The 27,410-nt window shown below is 39.4% G+C and overlaps 1 protein-coding gene across 2 annotated transcripts in view; it reads left to right on the forward strand.

Moving 5' to 3' along the window:
• LOC118273961 (bumetanide-sensitive sodium-(potassium)-chloride cotransporter) overlaps positions 1-27,410 on the forward strand; it is a 36,726-nt gene extending 9,316 nt beyond the window's left edge. The window contains exons 2-24 of one of the 2 annotated variants that reach the window (XM_035591248.2): positions 3,769-3,872; positions 4,778-4,892; positions 12,536-12,692; positions 13,285-13,380; positions 14,244-14,413; positions 14,789-14,981; positions 15,835-15,974; positions 16,321-16,518; positions 16,811-16,918; positions 17,214-17,337; positions 17,597-17,718; positions 18,143-18,278; positions 18,595-18,694; positions 19,132-19,243; positions 19,952-20,086; positions 20,408-20,514; positions 20,929-21,062; positions 22,475-22,534; positions 23,585-23,699; positions 24,628-24,779; positions 25,660-25,774; positions 26,270-26,412; positions 26,914-27,410. In XM_035591248.2, coding sequence (XP_035447141.1) covers positions 3,769-3,872; positions 4,778-4,892; positions 12,536-12,692; positions 13,285-13,380; positions 14,244-14,413; positions 14,789-14,981; positions 15,835-15,974; positions 16,321-16,518; positions 16,811-16,918; positions 17,214-17,337; positions 17,597-17,718; positions 18,143-18,278; positions 18,595-18,694; positions 19,132-19,243; positions 19,952-20,086; positions 20,408-20,514; positions 20,929-21,062; positions 22,475-22,534; positions 23,585-23,699; positions 24,628-24,779; positions 25,660-25,774; positions 26,270-26,412; positions 26,914-27,161 — 3,084 coding nt within the window. In that variant the 3' untranslated portion in view covers positions 27,162-27,410. The remainder of the gene's footprint in view (positions 1-3,768; positions 3,873-4,777; positions 4,893-12,535; positions 12,693-13,284; positions 13,381-14,243; positions 14,414-14,788; positions 14,982-15,834; positions 15,975-16,320; positions 16,519-16,810; positions 16,919-17,213; positions 17,338-17,596; positions 17,719-18,142; positions 18,279-18,594; positions 18,695-19,131; positions 19,244-19,951; positions 20,087-20,407; positions 20,515-20,928; positions 21,063-22,474; positions 22,535-23,584; positions 23,700-24,627; positions 24,780-25,659; positions 25,775-26,269; positions 26,413-26,913) is intronic. The other variant, XM_035591249.2, reaches the window with a different exon arrangement.

Here is a 27,410-nt window from a genome sequence, read left to right on the forward strand (position 1 = left end):
TCAGTATTATTCAGGTAGCCAAACGTCGTAAGTCCTTAAGTAGGATGATTGAGAATTTTGTTAATCTACCTATCACACATTCGATTTCAAAGCTTAAAAAGTTCTCTACAACTAATTGTGGTGCAGTCTGCCTCAACCCAGGTGCATCTGTCTATTTACAGAAGACATTTAGACTAACTATAGATTAACAGAAAGTCGTTGCAAATAACTATTAGAAAGAAGTCCAGGCCCACCCACTGATTAATTACCGTCATTTGTCTTCATAGCTGCATTTTCTACATGATATCAAAGAATACCAAGCTCATATTTTCATCGTAGACCGTGTGAATGCGGTCGAGGTATTTATATTACGTAATGATGTGAGTTAAACTTCACCACGTTAAATATATCTGCCGTGGCCAGTCGCTTAGAGACTGAAGCTTTATTATTACAACAATGTTTTATTTGTTTAGTTTAGTTTACATTTAGTATATACGTTTACGTATATAAACAATTGATTACATAGGTAGTTCTATTGCAACGTTCCTTTTGTTGTTTCGCATATCGCTTCGGTCACTTTTTTTAAGAAATGATTTTGGACAGTTTCAATTCAAAAGCTACTTATTCAATCTTCATATCTTCTTTAATAAGTTTCAGTAAAATCCTATAGTTAGTCATTCTGAAGAATGATTTAGTGCATTCAAGATTAATAAGACGAGTTTTCGTCATTGCTGCATTTACTGCGCCTTGGTGGTTTTACTAAGATTTCTTTTCATTCCACTTCTTCATTGAATGCTTTCGCTAAGCTTCAAGTCGACTTTTTCTGTTGGAATGTAAAGAGTTTCATTGTTTTCATAATAATAACTATGAGTCGGTATTGTGAACGGCTTGCATAAGTTACGCAGGCGCGCGCGTTGGTTGGAAATCTTTGTTAGACTTTCTTCCAACGCATCTTGTAACAATAAACAGAACCGTACGTCAGATCATTTTGGCCATTTTTATATTCAATACACTTAGCAGTTAATGACGTTGAAGTATTGACTTGCAAATGCGTAATATTCTGCATAAGTTCAGTATGCTAAATTTTCGTAACCACAAAATACATTTGATACTTCTCTAATGGTCATTAGAGAAGTATCATATAAGTAACAGACTAGTAGGTAGTATCACAAGTCGATCTATTTTATTTAAAACGTAAAATAAATGTAATATTAATATAATAACAATTTAAGACAGAAGGGACAGTCCCTTAAATAGGGACTAAATAAAATAACCGACATGGTATTACGTGGATTTCACAACTTTTTACGGTAGGAAAACTAAGGTGCGAGACTTGGGCTTTTTCACAGGATGTTTTGATGGTATAACCATTATTGCAGTTCTATTTTGTAATCGTAAAAGCATAACATATACAACGTCAATCTATGCCTGCCTACTTTCCAGATATTATAATGTATATGTAAACAACACATCATAAAAAATAAACTAACCTTCACGCTTATCATGCACGGATGATTTGGCAGAGTATTGAATAGAAAACAAATAAATCGACTCGGCTAGAAATAAAACATTTATAAATTCCATTTTATACATTTGTTTTGCTATTTATAAGCGATACAAATACTAAATCATTCATGGCTGCGAATACGTTATTGAAACTCTAAACCTTTTATTTAAATGCCCTGTAAAGGTATCACAATATCTACTATAACAATTTGTTACTATTCAAGAAAAAGCTAATACTATAATGGTAAGCCACTGAGTGACTAGGTTCGTGTTACTTTAATAACTTACCGTAACATTTTTTGTCGGAATACATTACTATTAATAGCACACATGGGCCCATTACCTAATAGTTTTTATAAAATATATTATTTCATTGTGTGTGATACTCCTTCACATACGATGAATAACCCAACATGGGGCCTCTAGTTTTTGTTCCATTATCTCACTGTCCTGTAACACCGTCGGCTTCATCAGATGCCTCGGTTCCCCATAAATATTTAGATCGGATCGATGACGTCATTAATGTACTGCCCACAATATCTACAATGTCTTGGTGAATGATTTAGCTCGGGATAAAGTACGGATCAATCGTTGCCTATGACTTACGTGAAGCTGCTGTAAATCTTTCGCTACGGTTTATTGTTAGCCGTTTGAATCGATTTGCAAATTTATCGGTGGATAACGCTGCATGCTACACAGTACACCCACACATTATTCTACATGACATCAGTAGGATTTGCACGTCAATGTGTTTTGGTAAAATGGACGCCAGTTACCTAATTGATTTCACTTCCATTTATGCTGAACTTTTAAGCATGCACACACGAATCGATGAACCAGACTGTATTTAATTCGTAGATAAGATTAGTTGTATTAATGTGAAATCAAAGTCATAGTATTGAACTTTCAAACTATAGCTGGATAAGATAAAAGGTAAATAAACCGCCAATGTGAGATAAGTGGCGAGGTCGTCTCTAACTGAGTACCGTAAAACATGGCAACTTTACCATATTTTAGAACAAAACACGAAATATATTTTTAACCATAAGACGCATAGAAACCAAAACTATATATTTAGAATTGTAGTCTATCTGGCTCACTTTACCGTAATCGTCATTAAATACAAACACTTATTTTAGCCGTAGTAAAGAAAAAACAACATGGGTAAAGATACCAAATTTTTGGCAACTTTACCTACGCGCCGTATTCATCGTGTATTGCATATTGAAGAGTTGTTGAGGTACAGAGGGCTTCATCTAGGACTACTTCGTATTAAAATGCAAACAGTATGAGGAAATCTATAAAGATAACGGCTACACAGACATTAGGGAAAGTTGCCACGGGTTTCATCGTAATTTACATACAAATAATTTGTTACGCTCGGGGTTGTCAAAAAAGGAGGAACTTTTTTATGACATGTATATTTAAAAAAAAAATAAATAAACCTTAAACCTAAAGTAAAAAAACGCACAAATTTCTAACATAAATATTATTCCCTTTTAAACTAAATTAAGTTCTAAAATTTTAAGTATTTATGTTTAAAATTGTAAAAAAGCTACAAAATAATGTTTAATCCTTGACTTTTTAATTTTATGACTTCTCTATCTCCATAGCTAATTATAACATCACTTCCGTATAATTTTTATAGTGTAGCTCCGAGTTTTCTGCGGTTTTGTTTCATGGGAGCCATTTTGGCTGTAAAACAAAAGGTATTATTAAATACATTATAACTAATCATCCAGGATATTCACTATTATGCTGTGAAATTTAGTTATTCGAAAATGGTTACATACACACAAACAAGAAAAAAACATTTATTGCCAACCCTAACTGTAGGTAAAGTTGCCACAAAGCAGGCCGTGGCAACTTTACCTAACCTGTGTCAATATTACCGAAGCGATTATTTATCAATAAATTAAAGAAATAGCAATTGCTGACATTACAACAGTAATCCCAACTATAATATACATACAAGATCAAAATTTCACTCACCTGTGACAAATAGTTAAGGCTCTGTAAGCACAATTTAGGAACAACTAACTTTTAGCTCATTTTCACGCATACATTGTGACGGCCATTACTGGCATAATAGCAGTCTTACGTCTACGCAAAATATAGTAAATATTTCCTTTTAAAGTCTAAAAAATACTTCTATTACAAAACAGAATTCTAGTGGGTAGATTTTTAGATAAATGAGTTTATACCGAATACCCATAGTATGGTAAAGTTGCCAAGGGCCCGGTAAAGTTGCCATAGTTTACCGGTACCTATTTTTGTTCGCAGATGGAACATGAGCAAGAGGAGGAGCAAGAACACACTGACTCCGATGGAATGGACAGCGACGATCCTCTCACGTGCACGGATACTAAATATGGCAAGAGTTTCAGGTAACTATTAATAAAGCGATCATCATCATCAGCAACTCGTTTTTTTTGGGGATATGACGCAAATGAGTTTTCAACCTCTCTTGAACGTAGTTTTCCCTAATAATAGTTACAACTATGGAGTGCCGTCTTCAGCTCTTGCATAATTTCCAACCACATAATGTAGATATAATTTTTTGAAATTCTACTTTTAACTTAAACTTGGTAAAGCAGCTGCACTACAGTTATTTTCAACGTGAAAGTTGATAAGACCGTTGATTGGACCGCAAAATAGTGTCCAAGTTTGTTAAATTCAGGTTTTGATCGTGGGACAGAGATTTCAGTGAGAAAAATATTCGTTAATACACAATTGAACCGGCTTTACTTGTGATTTTAATTGTATTCGCCGGAGGTCAGGTGCACAGTAAAACAGTGGCATTCCGTCGAATCCGGTTCGAGTCTTACTTGATCTTAACCTACTTGCAGAAACGTGAGAGATCCAGTACCAGATCAGATCCTTGTGATAATGTTACTCTTTGAGTATGAAATAGATCGTATTTATATGCATTATCAGTTGTGAAACTTTATGTATTTAGCACGTAATAATTCCTGAATGAATTTAAATTTACTTTACGTCAGGTAGATCATTATTGTTCGGCGTGGTAGACTTCGGGGAAGACCTTTGTTGAGTGATGTGGATAGTGTCTTTAGGCTAATGATCATGATGATGAGATCACAGCCATTCACAGCCTGATATTATACAGGATAGGGCTTCTTTTATACTAGTAATACGATCAAAACCACGTACAAATACTACAATTGCACATAAAATAATGTACTCCCATTTTATAGACGCAACTGAAACAGTTCAAGGATGCGCTGTCGATATAAATGTAATATTTTATGTATATAAAAATATTTTTTCATAGGCATTTCACGAGAGAAGCTCTGCCAAGGCTGGACAACTATAGAAATGTGCTGTCGTTGCACGCGGCGCCTCGGCCTACGCTGGATGAGTTGCACAATGCCTCGCTCTCTAGGAAGGTAAGGATACAATGGAGTCTATTGTTTAGAAAGTATAGAGTAAGCTTGTCATATGCCTGCTAAGGGTGAAGTCGGGAGGGAGAGTAAAAGGGTAGGCTTTGTTACATGTCTGTTAAAGGAAATAAATGAAAATGTACAGTAAAATCAGTTATGTTATCTCCAGCGGATGGTTTAAGTCTTATAGAAATATGTTCCTACTTAATCTATGTTATTGGGGATTAAGGTTGAACGATTCACTTTTGGTGATAATTTTCAACACGTGGATCCGAACATGCCTTTAAACAATAACAAATGTTCGCAGGAAAACCTACATTACATACTGTACAAATAGATACTATAATAGTGAAATAAATTACTTTGTATAAAACGTTTGACTGCGGTCGCATTGACCACAATAACTGGACACCGTGTGTGAGGACAAGTGTATTGAAATAACAATAAACAGATTATTTATTATGTCTTTGTGAGTAAAGATAAATTTGAAAACAGTTGTCGACAGGAAATGAGTTTTCCTGTCTCGTTAGTTAAATAACATTAGTACATTATTATGTTGTTATGCAAAAACAATGGTAGTAGATACAGTTAGTTTTAAGCTTTAAAGTCTGTTGTCTATTGTCCAACCATTAATAGGTGGTAGCATATTTGGCGGGTTGCGGATGGTAACCGATAGCATTCGGTCTATGAAAAGTGCTGAAATTCAGCTGAATCCGGTTCCAACCTAGTTAGGAAAAGGTTAGAAGAACCAAGAAAAAAAGGCTACGGAAACGTCCACTATTATAATGCACCTATTTTCTACAACTTATAAAATTAGCTACAAATTGCTTATTCATAGCATTGACACCACTACAAGTAAACACTTTCTAGTGCTCAGTCGCAGTAGTAAACCTACATTTATATTATACTTAAACGATGGTTATCTGCCTAAGCATAATGATTAAGTAACCTATCGTGCTGTACATGGTCATAAAATCACAAATTAGTATGCAAGAGGAAGTTTGAAAGTGGCGCCGGTAACCTAAGAATTACGTGGATGGAAATCGTGCGACAAAGATAGATACATAATTAATGGTAAATGTGTAAGGAAACGAATTAACTAATGAATGGCTGTGACATATGGACGGACGGACAGACAGACATGACGAATCTATAAGGGTTTCCTTTTTTGCCATTTGGCTACGGAATCCTAAAAATCACGATTTACTCACGTATTATTAATGGAGAAAAGCTCTACTAGTTTCGAGGCACAGAGAGACTCTTCAATACTCTTCATCATGAGCAGCGTGCGCAGACGACGTTAGATGTCGTAGATGTTAATTTAGTATGTCTCACGATAGTTATTATAAAAATATAGGAAACGAATTAATTATGAGTTTGTCACGAGTTCCGAAATAGATCAAGCGGTTTTGTGTGTAGCTATGACAGGTATGCGATGAGTGTTCAAAGGAATGTTATGGTATGAGTTAATGTGAACGAAATATTTCTAGGAAGTTTGTGATTAATCACTTTTCAAATTCAAATTATTGATATGCAGATCATCAGACATTTAAATGTGAATAATTGAATAATGAATTGGAAATCAGTGTTGCTATTAAATAACTTTTTTTGTCAAATAACGTGATCACATTATTATTTGACACCTCTGAAATACTTGTATCAGTTTACCTCGGTACTCTATATGAACCTTAACCTATAACAATGATCTATCCAGGTTGCTAATTGTGCTAATTGCTACCATCAGTTAATTGGTCACGTTGTAAGACGCACGCGGGACCTCTTCGTAAACATGACGTCCTGGTAATGGGGATTGGACAATCTAATATATTATTTGGCACAATTAATCAATTCTGATGGCATTTTTACCTGTTTCTGGTAAAAACGAATTGCTTTTGTTAATAAATATGATGGGAAATAACATGGCGTATAGCGGTTCATCTAAAATATCAAAAGTGTGACTTGTACCATCGGTCCTGTAAGAATACATGTCATGATTTTACAAGAAAGATATACACCTAATTACCTGAGCCATCAGACCACCTCAGATGAGACCCAGTAGGGCTGATGCCTGATCCGGAGCTGCGGACTAGCTAGCGGATTTACTGGGACTCCAGCTCAAAAAGCATTAGAAGGATTAGCATTAGGAACGGGGAGGTTTTAGTCAGTAAGAGTCTGACACTCCCTCCCGCCTCGCCCAAGGCGGGAGAAGCCAATGGATGATTTTCCCACTTCAAAAAAAAAAAACACCTAATCACCTCTTCGATATTTCTAAGAATCCTTATCAAGGACTAAAGTACCTTTTACTATGAATACTAGGCAGTAATACGACCTTGCGTAACTGGTCCTATTAAAGGAATTAACCCTGAGTTCATCGGATTACGGCCCTTGGGTCGGAGGTGGCTGCGCCTCGTTAACTCCTGCATGGTCTGATCTCTGACCCATTCATTAGTGACTGAATGAATGAATGTGCCTGCTTGCTGCTTGCCTAGTACTAGTAAATGGTAATTAGCAATTGATGCAACTGAATGACGCGTGGGTTAATGTTAATTGTAGGTTTGCTATTCAGCCCCGGATCTACATTTTTTTTTTGCCGGGGCAAAATTTGAAAAATGCCGCCCCACCTACTTATGTTTATTTTCACCTTTATCACCCATATAATTGCAACAATCAGATGTCCACAAATTGTTTGAAATTTGGACAAAGCCTACATACTAACCTACCTTCCGGAAATAATACATCCACACAGGCCTACATTTTCTTTTTCACGGAAAGGGTTTAAGTTTAATAGGTCTCCTATAGTAAATGGGGTGTGCTGATCACGAATCTGTGCTTAGTTTTTTTCTAGCAAGTCAGGTTTTTAGGAAAAGTGTGAATAATTTTTTTCATAGAAACTGCCAAAAAAATCTTAGAAAATATTTATTAAAGATATATTTAAAAGAAAATTACACTGCAAAATTGAGCTGCTCATAAAAAAAATAACCTACGTTAGACAGACGTTGGTTTTTTTAATGAAATCGTTCTCTTTTTCCCTGAAAACTGCACCCTGTTCAAGGCCCAGCAGTAATCAGGCATCATTCTAATATCCCAACTTCCTTGGTTACGTCTCTCCATCTCCTTTATGTTTTGATGGAACCTCTCTCCTTGTTCCTCGCTGACAACTCCAAGATTTTCGGGAAAATAGTCAACATGGGAATTCAGAAAATGAAGTTTAACGCTCATATTGCATCCCAGTTTTTTATAATTTTGGAACATCTTAGCTACAATTTCTTTGTACTTAATTTGGAGACTTGTTATTTCCAAGGAAATCTTCTATGACTTCTACGAATGAACTCCATACTTCAGATTCATCCTGGGTCATTGTATTCTGGAACAATCTATCCGATTTTAAATTTCGAATTTGAGGGCCTACAAAAGTTCTTCTTTATGTTGAGCTTATGAAAGTGCAGGAAATTTGTCGCATACGTATTAGCAGTCACCTCGTTTATTTTAAGCTTTGTCAAACTGCTACATCAATCCTAACTTTATGTGAAGGGGAGGTGAAAGAACTGATTTTGGGTTGGTGCACATTTTTTTGTCCCAGTACAAGTCTTTCTCTGAAAGGCCATTCTTTCTTAATGTAATGTAAATTTCGTGCTCGACTGTCCCACTCGCACAAAATCATGGATACTTTGTAAATCCAGACTGCTGACCCAAAAGCATAGATATTATTTTGAGGTCTCCACAGAGTTGCCAACAATATTCGCTATACTTTATTTTATTTAGCAACAGCTCAAGATTCTCGTACGTTTCTTTGAGATGCACGGAGTGAGCAACAGGCACCGAACCATAGGTATTACCATTGTACAACAAGACACTCTTCAGACTTCTCTTAGAAGAATCAATAAATAACCTCCATGATGTGGAATCGTAATTATCAGCTCCCAGTTTCATGACTACTTCAGGAATATTATTACAAAACACCAGTGAACCCTCTTGAGAGAAATATTTCGCGAACTCTTTTTCACGATGCCTGTACCACGAAAATGTGGTTCTTGGAGCCAATAGATTTTTGTCGTGATCCTAGGATTTGTGCAGCATCCTTTGATAGACCCAAATCTCTCACTAAGTCATTTAATTCAGCCTGGATAAACTGTTGAGGTTAACCTATATCAGGACTGAATTCATCTTTAACGGTTCTTCCGTTTGAACTTTCATCTGATGATTGCTGTTGGATGGTGGGAAGAAAACGTGGAGGAATCGAAATTCCTGGTCCATGAGGTACAGGTCGTTAACAGACGGTAAATTAGGATACTGAATTGTATGTTTGTTTTTCGAATGGACACCCTTTACATCACAAGAGCAAAAGTAACAATCGACAAGTGCTAAATAGTAAACATACAAACTACTCACATTTTTGTCACAAAACACTGTTGTGGAGACAAATCGACGAGAAAGTTTTCGAACATAGCTTCATCTCACGGTAATCAAACACGTGCTGCCCCGATCTGCGATTCCTGCAGGCGAGCAAGAGCCGGGCGCGTATTTTTAACCGACTTTATGTACTATTTTTTTTTTGATGTCGGGGGGAAACCTTCAAAAGGCGCCTAGCTTTTTGGGGAGAAAGACTAGGGAGTGTGGGATTTTTACCTCACTAAAACCACCCCGGTGGCCACCTTCAGCACCGATAAGGGGCACCGAATCCTCTAACTAGACCTGCTCCGGGCCCCTGTGGTGCAACGCCTGTTATGGCACATCCCTAGGGAGACATGTACCGTACCTACCATTAGCCTCGTTGTGCAAGTTGCACGGCAGCACGTGACCACTGTGCCACCGTCTTCCCTGAGGTCGCTAGATGGGCACCTAGAGTCCCCACTTTAGGTACCCGCGACCCCAAAGGTCCGCCTGCAGTTGACGCAGGCGGGATTAGGCGTCAAGGCTGTTGCCACCTCGACGCCTCCTTCTGGGACATTACAGCCTCACAAAAGGAGGCCACCTCCCTCCAGTTTTCTGCATCTGCTAGCATAGCCTCTACTACTGCTGGCAGAGACAGGTCTCGCCCGATCTTGGTAACCAGGACCCGCCGCTCCGAGACCTACGCTGGGCACTCTTCGAGCGTGTGCTGTGCGGAATCCGGGTTACCTCTGCAGTGGTGGCAATTTGCCGTGGTCTCTCGCCCAATCTTGTTCAGGTACTCACCGAAGCAGCCATGTCCGGTCAGTACCTGAGTGAGCCTGAAGGAGACGCGCTCCTCTCTTTTCAGCCAGGCTTCGAAATGCGGCAAAATAGCTTCGACAACGCGCTTGCGTGAGATCTCTGGCTGTTGTAGCCGCTCACGCCACCGCTCGAGCGCGTGTCGCCTTTCTTGCCGCCTCAGCCTAACGAACGCCGCTCCTGGCACTCTACCACCGCCGTTTTGACGGACGGAACGGATTTGGTCGTAGACCTTCGCGTCCATATCCGCCAGGATATCCAACGGCGGAAAGCGAGCCAGGAGAGTTGCCGCCTCAAAGGACACCGTTCGGTATCCTCGTGCGATACGGATGGCCATTAGATTAGACGATAGATTTTCGTTCTGCAATGTTGGACGCCTGACAGTCGAGCTGACCAAACAGGCGCCCCGTAAAGGACCATCGATCGCACGACACCCGCGTAGAGGCGGCGAACTTCTTCTCCTTAGCTAACTTATGTACTATGCCTGCGCGCCTAGCGAATAATAAAATGTTCGGGAAGCACGTCTCACTCCGCGCTCAGGGTATCGGTCAAGTTAATATGGCCATGAAATTCCTGTACTTGTAGGTACTATATTTATTCCGTGGTCAAAATTAAATAAATGATGAGCTGTCCACTGGTCCGTGTAGTGTGAATTTTGCCGCCCCCTGAATTTGCCGCCCGGGGCATGGGCCCCGGCTTGCCCCCCTAGATCCGGGACTGTTGCTATTGTATGTTAAGTGTGATCTGAAATGAAATGTAATTGATGAATGATTAACGCTTTGTTCTTGTCGTGGTGGCCCTGAGGTTTAAGACGTTCCGCTCCTCATGCATGAGGGTGCAGGTTTGAAACCTACTAACGCCAAGTACTAGTAATATGACTTTTTCAGAGTTATGTGTAGGTATGTTTACTGTCTAAGATTAGATACCACTGACAAACGGTGAAGGAAAACATCGTAAGGGGAACCTGGACTTATAATTCCTAATTATAAGTTTGAAGTGGCCAAATGTATTTCGTTGCGGGATCCAAGAAGGTTATTCATGTCCCTAACATGCGCCGGACTTCAGTGTTCCGGTGTTTTCATGGTTGTATCTACTGTAGAGGGGTATGGGAGGTTGTGGCGGGCTTGTCCCATTAAAAAAGTCTTAAAGAAAAATAGAAAGCTTTATAAACGTATGGTAGGGGTAATTGTGAAGAATGAGAAAATGTTGCAGAAAGTGAGCGGTGACGTCACAGCCATTAAATACTATGCGAGATAACGAGATATTCCTAGTAGAGTGGAAGCACCCACTTTCCCTTCGTCTCCCAGTTTTATTGTCCATTTCGTTTTACTACCATTGTTAATAATATTGTTATACTGATGTGAGTAAAGTGCTTATTTATATCCATCAACTGGTAGATAGATGTTAATCTACTTTTACTACCTACCTTGTTAGGAACCAATGGGGATGCTGAGACCAACATGTATTAGAGTTGGGTGGATCCTGCTGTGGTAAAATAAATATTGTTTTCGATTGACTAATTCTCAGAAATAACCCGGAATCAAAATATTTGGGAAAGGCAAAAACAACGAGACTCCACCTTTCGATAGTAATAATTAGAATATAAGATTTATTTAAGGAGGGAAATCATTAAATGTCTTCGCCCAAGGCGAGAGCCTTGGGCGAGGCGAGAGGGAGTATCAGACTTTTACTGACTAAAAATCACCCCGTTCCTACTCTTGATTTTCGAGCCGGAGCCCCGGTAACCTGTTAGGTAGTCCGCAGCTCCGGTCGAAAATACATAGGGTGACATTTTAACATGGTATTACTCATACACTTAATTTGTACTAAGTAGTAGTCAGACGGTTATCAGTACCTTCCACAAATATTGTCATAACGTGGGTGTCTGCGCGGTACCCCAGTATATGCGATTAAGGGATTAATTAGTTTACTTGGCTAGACAATGCTGTAGGAACAAAATGTAGGTACTATTGCTACACAGGTGTACCTAATCTGCTTATTGTAATAACTACGTCATTTTCATGTAGATCTCCTTATGTGAATGTTTCGTAAGAATTGGTAATAGATTCTAAGTTAATTCTTATACGTATATCTTACTGCCATATTCAGAGACATTTAATCACTACTTAAACTATTCCTTAGTAACGATTTAGTACCGAAAACGATTGCTAAGTATTGATTTAAGTAACCATTTAATGACTCTGGGTACGGCAGTTAGTGCATTATTGGATCAAGTAAATGTAATGGTGTCTGTTAAATCAATCTCTGGTTCGAAACACTCGTCGAGAAAATAACACAAAGTGTATTTAAATAAAGAAAGAATCGAGCATGATACAAATTGTCTAGTAAAGTAAAACGTAACCAACATAAATACAAGTTACGAAAATATTGCGCCCTCCACTTAAGTTTTTAACCTTGCCAGTATATATTTACTAACCTAAAAACCTGTACATCTTCAGCCACAAATGGTGGAGAAGGACTTGGCGACTCCGACGCTAACATCAACGAACCTGAAGTTTGGTTGGATCAAGGGAGTGCTGATGCGATGTCTCCTCAACATATGGGGGGTGATGCTGTTCCTCCGGCTGTCCTGGGTCGTTGGCCAGGCGGGTGTGGGTTAGTATTAGAGCAAACTTTCTTTTGTTGTTTTTTTAATAGCGTTAAGGTAAGCCTTCACAGGCCCGTATCGTATACATCGTACGCATTCCGTATGACGTCATCCGTACGCATCGCATGTAGGCATTGCTGATGATGCGGTCCGTACTATGCGGATCAGTGGACACAGTTGTATGAGTATAAAATCCGTTAAGTGCGACGCGTACGATGCCGGTCTGCGGACGCGTACCTTCAATGAGCGGACGGCACGCTTGATGGCAAGTGACCAGCTCTTATTGATATCTGCAACACCAGAAGACTTGTAAGTGCGTTATCGGCCTTTTGGTGGGAGGTGTTCGTCAGACAGCTGGATCTTTCATGTAATGGGACTAATGGTTGAATTCTTAATGTAATTTTGAACCTAAAAGTTATGGTATACCGGGTCGAACCATATGAAAAGTCTCTACAATATAGGAGATATTGGGATGTGATGTAATGTTTTTTTAATTATCTTTAAGGTATCCCCCTACCCCTTTCTTTACTAATTTTTACTGTAATAGGTAAATAAAGTATATCGTAAAATGTGGACAATAAAAGCATTATAATCCGGCAGCGCAGTCAATGCTCCTGATCCTCACAACGTCCGTGGTGACCACCATCACGGCGCTCTCCATGTCTGCCATCAGCACCAACGGTGTCATTAAAGGAGGTAAGCATTTCAATTTAAATTGAATCAAATTGATAACTATAATTGAAATCCTGAGTTTTACTTTTTGAAAACAGACTCTAGCAAGAAGGAATTTCATGCAGAGCTTTTGGTTCTTGTAAGGTTTATCGCCTGCAGCGCACCGTGTATCGGGTTCGATTCCCGCACGGAACAACTCTTTGTATAATCCACAAATTGTTGTTCTGGCTCTGGCTGCGAAGTGCATGTGAATTTGTATGTTTGTAAAGTCGATAGTAAATCGACTATAATAACTAATGTAGTAAAATCAACATACAAAACGTTGATTACAAACTAAAGCACATAAAGTGTGTAACTGTCTTATTGTTTACTAAACAATGACACGTGATTAACACACGTTTGGAATTCTTCTCTCGTGTCGTTGTGGGGTAATTGGTCGTGAGAATAGATCATTATTAGCTCTTAATGTATCCCTATTAGGGTTGTCCCTGTACCAAGCGAGGGCTAGGTTCTAATTGGTGTTGTTTCAAGATTGAATGCTATGTTTTGATGTTGTAGTATTATAGTTAGATGTACAAAACTGTTTCTGTCCTTTTCTCTTATTTATATCAACAGCCTTATAAGTGGCCACTGCTGGCTAAAGGCCTCTTCACACACGGTGAAGGTTTGAGCATTAATCACCACGCTTTCTCAATGCGGGTTGGCTTTTCTATTATTGCACCTCCCAATCTCTCTCTCTCTGTCTTTCACAAATTATTTCAATAATATGTATTTCTCCTTTTTGAGAAATACGTGACGTAATGACTTGCAGAAAAGAGACGAGGGAAAAGGGATGTATGTAGAGAAAAATGAATCTTATTTCTTCAACAATAACGTTTTATTTCAAGGCGGCACATACTACATGATATCGCGGTCGTTGGGCCCCGAGTTTGGTGGCTCCATCGGCTTGATATTCTCGATGGCGAACGCCGTGGCCTGCGCTATGTACGTGGTGGGCTTCGGAGAGTCGCTCATCACGCTTATACCGGAGACCGCTTATATGGTCGACAAAGGATGGGTAAGTAACTTCATTGGTTTTATTAATACATATTAAACGCTTTTAAATTATCTTTGTATACATTTACCATAAATTAAATGGTTATATTGCACGATAATCCTGTTACCACATTATTTATTGTGCATAATTATTTAATGTTTATTTTATGAGTACCCACATACTTTGCCGCACAGGCTTTTAATGCCCGTATGGTAATTGAATACTTTAAGTTAACCGTTCAAAGATGTTCGAGTAATTAAATATAAGCTTAACTCATGCGCATGAGTTCCGGTGTAACTCGAAAGTAGACGACCATACTCGAAATTAAGCGTAGGTATATTAAGCGTATTATATATTTGCAATAATTTGTTAAAAATTTCGTGTTTAACTTTACAGGACCAGGCAATATACGGATGTATAACAATAGTACTCCTAACGGGCATAGTGATCGTGGGCATGGAGTGGGAGGCGAAGGCACAGATAGTGTTACTGGTGATACTGCTGGCGGCCATCGCTGACTTCTGCATAGGCTCCATCATAGGACCTAAGAGTGACGTCGAAATGGCGCAAGGATTCGTTGGGTATAATTGTAAGTATTTTTAAAACTGCCTTATACTATTCAGTACGAAAATTTCTCAGTGGTAGCACGGAGTCTGGAAATGTGCCCGGTATATGGCTATAGGCTCACCACCTATTACATGGAACTTACAACGTAAATTGTGAAATGTGGGTGTACATTGGCATTATATGCCATAATGTGCACCTCTGCTTATCCTTTCGGGGATTAAAGGCGTGATGTTGTACTATTTAGATTTTTTTGCCGCAGGGATTGGCAAGAGCGCACTCATGTGTCACTCCCATTTTTGTTAGTTATGTCACAAGTTCTATGCAATAAAGGGCATTCTATTCCATTGGCACGGAGCCCAGTACTCTTCTACATCCAATTATACTTGAGCGCATCTGGAATCAAAAAGAAATATCCTCTGCCTTTAATGATACTTTGTGACGTCAAGAACTACGTAGGTAGCACGACGACAAAGATTAAAGACAAGTGTTTAATTCGCTTACATTTGACCCAGTGTTAAAAGACACCTGTGTTTTTTTTTATGGAACGCGCCGGTAAACGAGCAGACGTATCACCTGATGGTAAGCAATCTCCGTCGCCCATGGACACTTGAAACACCAGAGGCGTTACAAGTGCGTTGCCGGCCTTTTGGGGGTTAGGAATTGTTGGGGAATCGGGGTTTGGGAAAATTGGGAAGAGGGCAATTGGGTCTCCGGTAACCTCACTCACACAACTAAACACAACGCAAGCGTTGTTTCACGTCGGTTTTCTGTGAAGCCGTGGTATCACTCCGGTCGAGCTGGCCCATTCGTGCCGAAGCATGGCTCTCCCACACTTAGTATATATTTTAGTACAATGACATTACATTGGTTTCCAGGGACGGTGCTACAAGAGAATATAGGTCCAGACTACAGGCGGTTCGAAGAAGTGGACTATAACTTCTTCTCCGTGTTCGCGATATTCTTCCCTGCCGCCACTGGTATACTGGCTGGCGCTAATATTTCCGGAGATTTAAAGGTAAATTAAATTACATTACAGATATGTAGGATCATTGGGAAGGGAATGACCAAAGAAAAAATGATTTATGTAGTATGGGAGAATGTTGTGAAAGAGGGAGTTCGATAAGGGAGATAGAAAACTAAAGACTGATTGCTTTGAAGTAAATATTTTTTACATATGATGTCTGGAGATTCAGAACAAAAATATGTTGTGTGTGTATCATACACATAGTTTTTGTACGTGAAATAATTTCCTAGCAACCAATTAAGGTTGTAAAGTTGATGTAGTGGTTACTAAGATGCAATTAAAACATTTTCAGTACTTTCAACTTTAAACACTTAAAATAAACTTTAAAATTTTACAGGACCCTCAAAAATCAATTCCCAAAGGCACCCTGTTGGCTATCCTGCTGACAACGATATCGTACCTGGTGATAGCAGTGATAGCTGGGTGGACGGTACTGCGGGACGCGTCGGGCGACGTCGCGGATATTGCCAACTGGACCATGGCTAATTGTGCTGCGACTGACTCATGTGCTTATGGACTGCATAATAGTAATGATGTAAGTTTTTATAACGAGATATTAATTTATAAATTGTTTATAATCTATTTTGAGCATGCCCGATTATTTTCGAGTTACATCGGGACCCTTAGTAATGATCTAATAGAATGCTGTACCTGTATAATGTAAATATAATCCGTACACGGTTTAAGCAATTGAGTCATCCAGAATTACATGGAAATATTACTGAAAATTGATCAGAAAAGTGTTAAAATGTTTATATACAACGGGTTGGTGGTGGGAGATAAATGTATAACGGGTTGTTTATTTAATAAATTGATTTTGTTTATAGGTAATTCGTCTGGTATCTGGTTTCGGTCCTCTGATCTACGGCGGGTGCTTCGCGGCGACCCTGTCTTCTGCGCTCGCGTCTTTAGTGTCGGCGCCTAAAGTGTTTCAGGTTGGTAACTTTTAACTTATTAATACATCTAGTGCTTATCAGAATCAACAATCTGAATCTTTAATTGTTGGAAAGAAATATGCCACTATTTTATAAGGAGACGCATAAGAACAGATGGATTTCCGGATGGTAAGCAATAGGCGTCACCCAGCGACATGGATACCTACCAGAGGTGTTGCAAATACCTTGCTGGCCTAATGCGGGGGAGAAGGGTCACACAACGCAAGCATTCTTTCAAAATGAATTGGTTCTACGATCTAAGTAGATCATGTAAAGATAGTATTTGTATTTGCAGGCGCTATGCCAGGACAAGTTGTACCCGTACCTGGAATTCTTCGCGAAGGGTTACGGCCCCAACAACGAGCCCGTGCGTGGGTACGTGCTCACGTTCGTCATCGCGGTCGCGTTCATACTTATGGGTGAGTTATAATGAATACTAATGTCATTGTCATTATTATGAAGTGAACTTACTTCAATCTGTAAATTTTTGTCACTGGATTTTCGACTTTATGCCAAAGTGATAAAGTTGAAAATCTAATTGACAGAAAAGAATAGGTTACTGTTCCATACTATAAACTTTTTCGCAGTTTCTCCCGTTGACGTGGTTCCGAAATGTGCATGTTTGCTACTTTTTATTAGGCTAGTAACTAAAAACTTATACTATGTATTTGTTACCAGGCGGTCTGAACCAGATAGCTCCGCTGATTTCCAACTTCTTCCTGGCCGCGTATGCTCTCATCAACTTCTCCACGTTCCACGCCAGTCTCGCCAAGCCCGTGGGATGGAGACCTACTTTCAGGGTAAGAGTTTTATATTTTACCTCTCTTACATATATATTTTATACTGTTGGGTTTTCTGTAATTAATTGGTGTCATACTCCCTTTCCCATTCCTCGATTCCGCAGCAAACCTCATTCCTAACTTGATAACCCCGAAAAAGCCGGCAATGCACTTATAACGCCTTTGGTTTTCACGGTGTACATGGGCGCGGGCGGGCATAGAAAGCTCTGCAGAGAGACGAGAGGAAGGAGGGTAGGGAGGCCTTTGCCCTGCAGTGGGACGACCATGGCTGAAAATAAACATACTTAAATGAATAAAATGGGCGACGGCGATTGCTTACCATCAGGCGAACCGTCTGCTCGTTTACCGGCACCAAAAAAAATTGCAGCAAAGTTAGCCTACTGGAATAATGCACTGTATAATGAACTCTCCGTTCCATGTGCAGTTCTACAACATGTGGCTGTCCCTGGTGGGGTCCCTGCTGTGCGTGGCCATCATGTTCGTCATCTCCTGGATCACGGCACTCGTCACCTTCGGGTTCCTGCTTACCTTGTATCTGCTCGTGTCCTACAGGAAACCTGGTCAGTATGTTTTGTATTTATTCGTTTTAAGGAATCTTACAGATAAACAGAACAGGACAGAACAGGTGATATTACTTATATGGAGTTCCATAGTTGTTCCTAATATTGTCTTGATTTAGTTTCCATCAACTCAACAAGCAAGGAGATTGAGTTCAAGTTTATTCGTGCCTATATCGTTTGTTCTACTTATTTAGAAAAAGTTATTAGCAATACACAATGTCTTTATGTAAAGGTACAAATATTTAAAAAAGCAGCACATTTAATTATTCAAATATTTTGATAGAATTTAATGTGAAATATTGATTTATTTTCGTAGATGTGAACTGGGGCTCTACAACTCAAGCGCAGACGTACAAGGCGGCCCTCACTGGAGTCTACCATCTCAACACCGTCACTGAACATGTTAAGAATTACAGGTATGGAATATTATTATACAATATTATTTAATTAGTTATGTGAATAAGACGATTACCAAGTTTAATACTTATTTAAACAAATATTGTATCGGTAAACTCACCAATGTCTAGTTTGGTGGATGTATTTGTAATCACTCAGCCCACTTGATTCTTGCATTGGGTAAAGTTTAATTGAATTTCGTAAAGTTTAAAAAATAAGTCTGCTATTTGACGTCAAAACACTTATGATGCCATAATGGAGTATTTCATACAAAGTTCATAAAAAATATCGTTTTTAATACGTTTTGAAAAAAGTATTGAATTTGACTAATAGGAAACATGCCTATTTTAACATGGAGTCTAGAGCTTTTAGAAAGAGTAAACATTCCATGTAACTGGTAGGAAAAACAATCCTACCTTTTTTGGAATACCTTTCATATTTATGTGTTTGTCTCCAGGCCCCAGATCCTGGTACTAACCGGTTTCCCCGGCGAGCGCCCGATCCTGACAGACTTCACGTATCTACTCACCAAGGGACACTCACTCATGCTCTGCGGACATATCATCCAGGTACGGGATAAACAACTTTAATGCGGTGTAATAAACCTTATTTTATATTAGTAGACTGTTACACTATGGACATGCACGTACTCTACATAAGAGGGATTCGTCATAACTTTTGTATGCTTGGCAAGCTGGTTGGAGATCGCTTAAATGATGTTTTCAAGTATATCAGTTAGAGCGTTTATTATTGTTGCCTGTAGCCCCCATGAAGATATTATGTATATTCTTTACTAGGGCTCTTATGGCTTTCATCCTCGGGAAGTGTTAATGACGCTGTCAAACTTGACCATTTAGGGGACCACACAGTCATGCGATATCATCAGTATGAGCTGACAAGATATTTACGTCCACTACTAAACATGAGGCCTCGACCCAATAAATTAGATCAGCCGGTTTAAAGCAACTCGTGTACCGTGCAAGCTTATTATTAAAAATATCAGATATTCATTTATCTGTGTTTCCTGAATGGGTATAACATGGGTATAACAGAATATAATTAACCTAAAAGCTCACTGAGGTGTCTTCAAAGCCCGAGTGAATAGGTGGCTTATGGGCAGACGTGCTCCATCGTAGGCCGCATCATCAATGAATACCAGGCGTAGATAGCGAACCAAAAGTCGAGCAGTCAATTATGTAAAAAAGTTTTTGAAAGTGTGTGTCCTAAAGTCATAAAGATGAAACAAGAAATTAAATGAAACTTTATACACTGTACAGGGGCAGGTGAGTCACCGCGGTCGCGAAGCACTGACTAGCCGCGCGTACCAGTGGTTCAAGGGACGGAAGATCAAGGCGTTCTACTCCGTTGTGGACGATGTCGGGTTCAAAGAGGGCGCTAGTGCACTTGTACAGGTAATTGTTTTTTTTTTACTCTTGACCTTATTTTAGGGGAGTCCGGGGCTGGTTGTTCTAGCAGTCTTTTGCTGCGATATGATCACCAATGAAAGGCATAAAATCACGAAAGTATCAATACTCTTTCGACACCGATTCTTTGACTCCGACCAATATTCGTATTGTGTTCATTAAGTAGTCTTTAGTGACTTCTTTCGACAAACAATCTGTAACATAACTAACCTCGGTCTCCTGTAAGTCTATGTTGATTATTTGACATTGCCATGCTGATAACACTCACCCTGTCTAATATGAATGTATGAATGTGTTGTCTCTCCCCAGGCAAGCGGTATCGGCAAGTTGAAGCCGAACATCTTGTTGATGGGATTCAAGGAGAACTGGCAAACGAGCGAGCGAAACGATATCGCAGACTACGTCGAAGTTATGCAGTAAGTTCATTCAGACTTTTCACTAAAGCAGGTTTTATAGAATAGAGAGTAAAGTTCTCTCATGTGTCGTTACACAGGCTAGTTCCATGGCTAGTTTTTTACCTATCTAGATTTGCTTACTATACATTTGGGAAGAGGACATTAACTTGAAGTTACTAGAGTAGTGATAAGATTGTATTAGAATATCGATTGAGTTATCTGAACATTAAACTTTTTATTTGATTTTATCGTCATTATAACTTTAACAACTTTTGATATCAAAACACATAGTACTATTCCTAAATAAAACCGAGTATAGATAGTAGATTAGTAGACACAGCCCATAGAAAATGTCTCCCCATTGAGTAAAGTTAAGTAAGTTAAGGTTAGTTGACAGAATCCATAGGTAATGTATGCCTCCCCCCTCCCCCCCAGTAAGGCGCTGGACGTGCACATGGCGCTAGCAGTGCTGCGCGTGGAGGGCGGCCAGCACGCGCCCGACGCGCTCGACCACGACCTGCACGCCTACCTCAACGACGTCAACCTCAAGGACCTCTCCGCCTTCTCCCGTGAGTGTGCACTGTGTTTATATTTCTCTATCTCTATCTATTCTATACACACTAGTGAGGGCGTGTCCCCATGAAACGGTGCGGTAACGTGCCACGTTACGTTGCCGCGTCGTTCTAGTTCACAGTACGGCAACATCGCCGTGGGACGACGCGACGTAGCTCGATGCTATCGCTCAGTTAATGCTTCAATGTCAAGGGTCTTAACAATAGCAGAAGCAGAATACTGTACTGTGTGAACAATGTGGGGTCCATATCTCGAAAGAGACTGACGTATGTTAGTGAAAAATGTACCAGAATTTTTACAAGGTACAGCGACGTGTGGCGTTCATTTTTACGTTACGTTAACGTAAATTTGCACGTCACGTCAACGTAACGTGGCACGTTAGCGCACCGTTCCATGTTGACGATGTCGTGATGTGAAGTTTTGGGCACGCCCTAATAGACTGGTATATTTTTCATAAGTCTTCGATTTAACCGCAGGACAAAGCTTATACTATTTGGTATACAAAGTGCCTATTACTGATTAGTGTTACTGTTGCAAACAGTAGCTATCTACTTTATAGTAGGAGCTTCTTTTGTAGAATTAAGCAAGAGATTCCAAAATTAAACAATATCAAACACAAATGTTTTAAGACAATTGAGAAATACAAAGTTCAACTGTCTAATTCTATTTAAATGTCCATAAAGCGAGACGAACAACTCTTGCAATACAAATATAGGCCTACTTCGATACCGGAGCTAATACAATTATATTGTAAGAAAACTGTACAAAATCAATGATATCGACCGCACATTAAGATACACTTGAACTATCAACATTCTTTAATTGAATTTCAATCTTATCACTCTTATAATAAGGTTCAAAATTGATTAACGAATTTGGTCAATTTAGGGTATTTTGTTCTGCTGGTGTGTTTGTCTAAGTATAAAGAGTACATTTCTCGCTGTATTAGTGGTAACGAAACTGTTTGTAGTTCTGAATTAATTTTAATGGGTGTTAGAAAATGTATTGAATGACTAATAAATTGATTTATCATTCGCATTAACTCACTTTCGATTGTAATTTCCATTTTGTTGGTGAATAACTTTGTTTTTGGCTGCGGAAAATATTTTTAATGTTGACTAAATGTATTTTATGGATGGTTTTGCAAAGACATGAAGCCTAAATCAGCGTTCATATTTCAACAACAACTAAAAAAAAAATGATTTGATTAGATCAATGCAAACTATTTTGAGCTGTAATTTTAACAACATAGTGTTCATATTCTTATGTTAAAGTTTAAATAATCAAGTAATAGCAATAGACAATGACACATGTCCATACATCATACATCGGAGTATTTTCCGCAGCCAATATGTATATCATAGTGTTATATGTATCATACCGGCATCAGACATCAGCTTCTGTTTAGGTTCCATGGGAGATAATAAGGAATCTAAGTCCAATGAGAGTCTCAACACGCACTCCAGAGGTAAGCTGTCATCTTTTTATGTTTTGTAATGGAGCCGTATTAGGAAAAAATAATTATATTTCTAAAGAAACACCAGAGGCGTTACATGTGCGTTGTAGGCTTTTTGAGGGTAAGGAATTTAAGGGTCGTTGGGGATCGGAGATTGGAAAGATTGGGAAGAGAGGTAATTGGGCCTCCAGTAACCTACAATTTTCGTTTGTCTATCAGTAATTGAACTAAATTGCCTCATTGCATTTATCCACCAAGTAATACGGCTCCATAATATATTTTATTTTCTACTATATTCATATATTTTTTAAATGTGTTTAATATTATTTTTCTTTAGTTCATAATAATGGACTATTTGCTTTATTAACTCAATCAATTGCCCTTATTTCCTGTGAAATGCTTACTGTGTTTGCTTTACTGTTGTGTTTCATAAATTCAATCACCCAAAGCGCCTGCTGTTATTTTTAAGCAATCATGGCTTCGTCGTATTTAATAAAGATTTTTTAAATTAGTACTTGTGTGCAATACGACTAATGTAACTAGCTCAAAGTCAAAATTTATTTATTTCAATTAGACCAGGAAGGGATTTTTGAATATAATAATATTAACAATGTCTGTCGGTCAGTCCTCTAGTGAAGCTATTTGCTCGTTCCACAGTGTAGATTCCTATGGAGAAGAACGAGCAAGAAACTCCATAGGTTACTCTTTTTCAATCAGATTCACAATACAATACTTGGTTTCATTGTTTCGATTGTTTCAACTATGTGCTCCTGGTCATTATTGATGCTTAATGAAACGTTTAATTTAGATGGGTCAAACTATATTAATTGTATTGTACACAAATCCAGTTAGATGTATCAATAAACTAAACTTCTATTATGGTTTGTTAGCTAATGGAAATTCCTTTAACACCAATCTGTGTGTGTGTCTACCCTTTCGGGGATAAAAGGCGTGACTGAGTGAGACTCACTAAATCCCCAAATAACACACCCATAATATCAAAACCTCCCCCTTTTCGCCAGGTCTTACATAAAAATACTAATTATTATGTACTGAATATAGGTAGCAGTATGTCAGATGTATCGCTCGGGTCGCCGCAACTGGACCGCGGCGTGTCAGCCGACCCAGCCGCTTTGAAGAAGGATAATAAAGCACAAAAGAGTGATGATAAAGACAAGTAAGTGAAGTATTGTTTGTTCAACATAGCTCTTACAGCCGTCCTCACAAACATTTGATATTGAATGTTTACTTAAACTATTCCTTAGTAACAATTTTGTTCCAACAACAATTGCTAGGACTAGGTTAAGTAACCATTAAACAACAATTGCTAAGGACTAGGTTAAGTAACCATTAAATGACTCTTTTTAACAAATAAGGATGTTTAAGCAATGAAAGCATATTTCACTAGATTCCTTTCAGTAGGGTTACAAAACAGTTTCAGCAATAGCAAACCAATATTAATCTTTAAAACATTTTTCTGAATACAATATAATTATGTAAGGCAGTTGTCCCACCAATGGCGAGTGAACGACTAACTATCGGCTATTTTCTCGCTCAAGAAACGTACAATAGATATACTTTCCGAGTAAACAAAAGAGATGCATATACAAATAGTTGATCGCTGACTGTTCACACTGCCGGCGAGTGCTCGCTTCACTTGTTTGTTTTTGTTTTCACTCGTTTTCACTCGTTTCTAGTTCTAGCTCTACTCGTTACTCGTTCATCGTTGCCGGTGGGACAACTGCCTAAACGACCTCCTTTTTGAAAGTTGAGTAAAAATCCTCTTTATTACCATTTTTCATCATAATGTTCTGAATCTATAATCCCATGTAATAATTATTTTTATAACGTCACGCCTTTAATCCCTGAAGGGGTAGGCAGAGGTGCACATTATGGCACATAATGCCCATGTAATAGGTGGTGAGCCTATTGCCATATACCGGGCACATTGCTACCACTGAGAAATTTTCGAAAAAACCGAAAAAAGCCCAGTAGCACTTCGCCCGACCCGGGAATCGAACCCGAGACCCCTTGTTGGGCAGTCGCACTTGGTACTACTCGGCCAACGAGGCAGTCAATAATAATAATTATATTTTCCCGTACAGCTCAGTACTAGGCGGCACTGGTTTAAGTGGCGTGGTGCGTCGTGCCCTGGGCGGGTCGGCGGCACGGCGCGCCTCGTCGTTCACGTCCGTGGAACAGTTCACCAAGCGACAGGCCGGCACCGTCGATGTCTGGTGGCTGTATGATGATGGAGGTAAGTTAGTGGACTTGGAAACTATGTGTTTTTTTATGGTATAAGCCAGTAAACGAGTAGGCGGATCACCTGATGGTAAGCAGTCGTTGCCGTCTATGGACATCCGAAATACCAGTGGCGTTACAAGCGTGTTGCCGGCCTTTTGGAGGTTAGGAATTTAAGGTTTGTTGGGGAATCGGGGATTGGGAAGATTAGATGGTAATTGGGCCTCCGTTAACCTCACTCACACAACGAAAGTGTTGTTTCACATCGGTTTTCTGTGAGGCCGTGATATTACTCCGATCGAGCCGGCTCATTCGTGCCGAAGCATGGCTCTCCCACACTTATTTTTCTTGCGTACCGGTCTTTTGGTACGAAGGTCTAGCCATTATGATCTGAGGCCCGTTAAACAATTTTGCTCTTTGTTTAGTTATGTTAGAGTTTAAGGTTCAACGGGGAAATATTGTATTGTGTTGATCGTCATCCTTATCCACAGATACGTCACGACATTCAATACGGCTTCTCCCACTTAATTTCTCGTCAATACGTTGTTGTTCGTTTAAGTGATGGTTTCTTTGAATTTCGTGTGTAAATGCGTACGAGATGTTTACTCTACGAATGACGTACATTTCACGCACTTGTTAAGTTTAAGTTCTCGTCTTTTGTTTGTTTGTAATGTTTTTTTTTTTCTATATACTATATCGGCCTTGCTATGCTGTAATTTTATTTTTTACTAAAATAAGTAAAGCTTTTAAATGAGGAGTGGAAGGAGGGTAGGGGAGGCCTTTGCCATGCAGTGAGACGTGATCATGGCTGAAATTTAAATCTAAAATATGTAGGTTTTTAGTTATCCTCTTATTAGTGTTTTCTGTATCATACTAATATTTAATTTTGTCACCAGGTCTAACCCTTCTCCTGCCTTACATCTTATCGACACGTCGCGCCTGGTCGTCGTGTCCGCTTCGAGTGTTCACCCTCGCCAACAAGAACACAGAACTCGAGATTGAGGAGCGAAAGTAAGTTCAATCACAAATGGACTCAAATAAATTATGTTGATTCTTTATCCATAAAGTTATGAATTTATTTAGATTGACATGTACCTAGATTTGACTTTATCGAAATGATGTGGTTTAAGGGATTTTCCATTTCGGCGTCTCGTTGTTCGGTTTACTCAGGAAAACATCTCTTAGTTCTTAATAGCAGATTTTTCGACGCACGCTTCTCATGAATGAGGGTTCGATACCTACCAACGGTACCACTGACAAATGGTGAACGAAAATATCGTGAGGAAACCTGGACTTATAATTTTCAAAAAAATACAACGAAAACGCCAACTCCCACTGAGCAATCGTGTGATTAATTAATGCCTTCGCTGTGTGATAGGACTCTGACCAACAGTGGCCACTTACAGGCTGTTGATGTGATAGTTTTCAAACTATTCCACCGCGTTGATTGTCAGTCAATCACCGATATTACAAGAGTTCTATAACCCTATATTACTTTGTCCACAGTATGGCCTCCTTACTATCAAAGTTCCGGATAGACTACTCCGCATTGAAGATGATATCGGACATAACGCGGCGGCCCAAGGACTCCACGCTGGCGTACTTCGACAAACTGATCGCGCCCTTCAAGTGTGCCGATGATGACAATAGTATGTATTCTTTTGTTACCTATATCTTATGTATGTTATGTATGTATTTATTTAGTATTTTATTGAATTGTTGGATTTGTTTTTTTGTAAGAATTTTGCCTAGTTCTGTGATCTACTCATTAAAAATTTTGTGGATGATTATTTGATGGTAAGCAATCGGTCTTGCTTATGGATATTTGCAACACCAGAGGAGTTACCAAGCGCGTTGATGACCTTTAGGGAGATGGGTGAATCGGTTGACTAATTATACTTTTTCTGATATTATTTGTATATATTTGAAGCCGTAGCCAGATTAAAGGGCATTGCTGAAAAAACTTTTTAAGAGAGGGTAAGCCATAATCTCCGTGCTTGGCAGGCTGACTTGTGAACACAGTTGGGTCATCAAAAGTTTTGAGAATATTCCTGTCTGTGCCGCAGTGAAAACTGCGGCATTGACAGCAATATTCAATATTCTCATGCATTGCCTCGCGTTCTCCTACTAACATATACTTCCATCCGCAGCGGGCATAACGGAGGCGGACCTGCTAGCAGCGCAGGACCGCACGTGGCGCCACCTGCGGCTGCGCGAGCTGATCGCGTCGCAGTCTGCGGGCGCGCGCCTGGTGTGCGTGACGCTGCCCATGCCGCGGCGGCGCGGCGTCGTGCCGCCCGCGCTCTACGTGGGCTGGCTGCACGCGCTCGCCACCGCCGCCGACCGCACCCTGCTCGTGCGCGGGAACCACGCCGCCGTGCTCACCTTCTACTCCTAGGGTCTCTACACTCCTTGCTACATTTCTATCTTTGTACTGTTCAATGTGGGACTTGACAGATTTGTCTACTTTTATTTCGATATGAGTTATACGTGGGTTATCACTACTACTTCTTTAGTGTCGATATTGATTTCTGCTACTCTCATATCGATCTGAGCTATGATACTATTAGTAGGATGGAATGGAGATTCTCCTTTTGAATCGTTATATGTTTGTCACTTACCATATTTTGCGTTATGATTGTAACGT

The sequence above is a fragment of the Spodoptera frugiperda genome, chromosome 3, assembly GCF_023101765.2.
Source record: "Spodoptera frugiperda isolate SF20-4 chromosome 3, AGI-APGP_CSIRO_Sfru_2.0, whole genome shotgun sequence".
In the NCBI taxonomy this organism is placed as follows: domain Eukaryota; kingdom Metazoa; phylum Arthropoda; class Insecta; order Lepidoptera; family Noctuidae; genus Spodoptera; species Spodoptera frugiperda.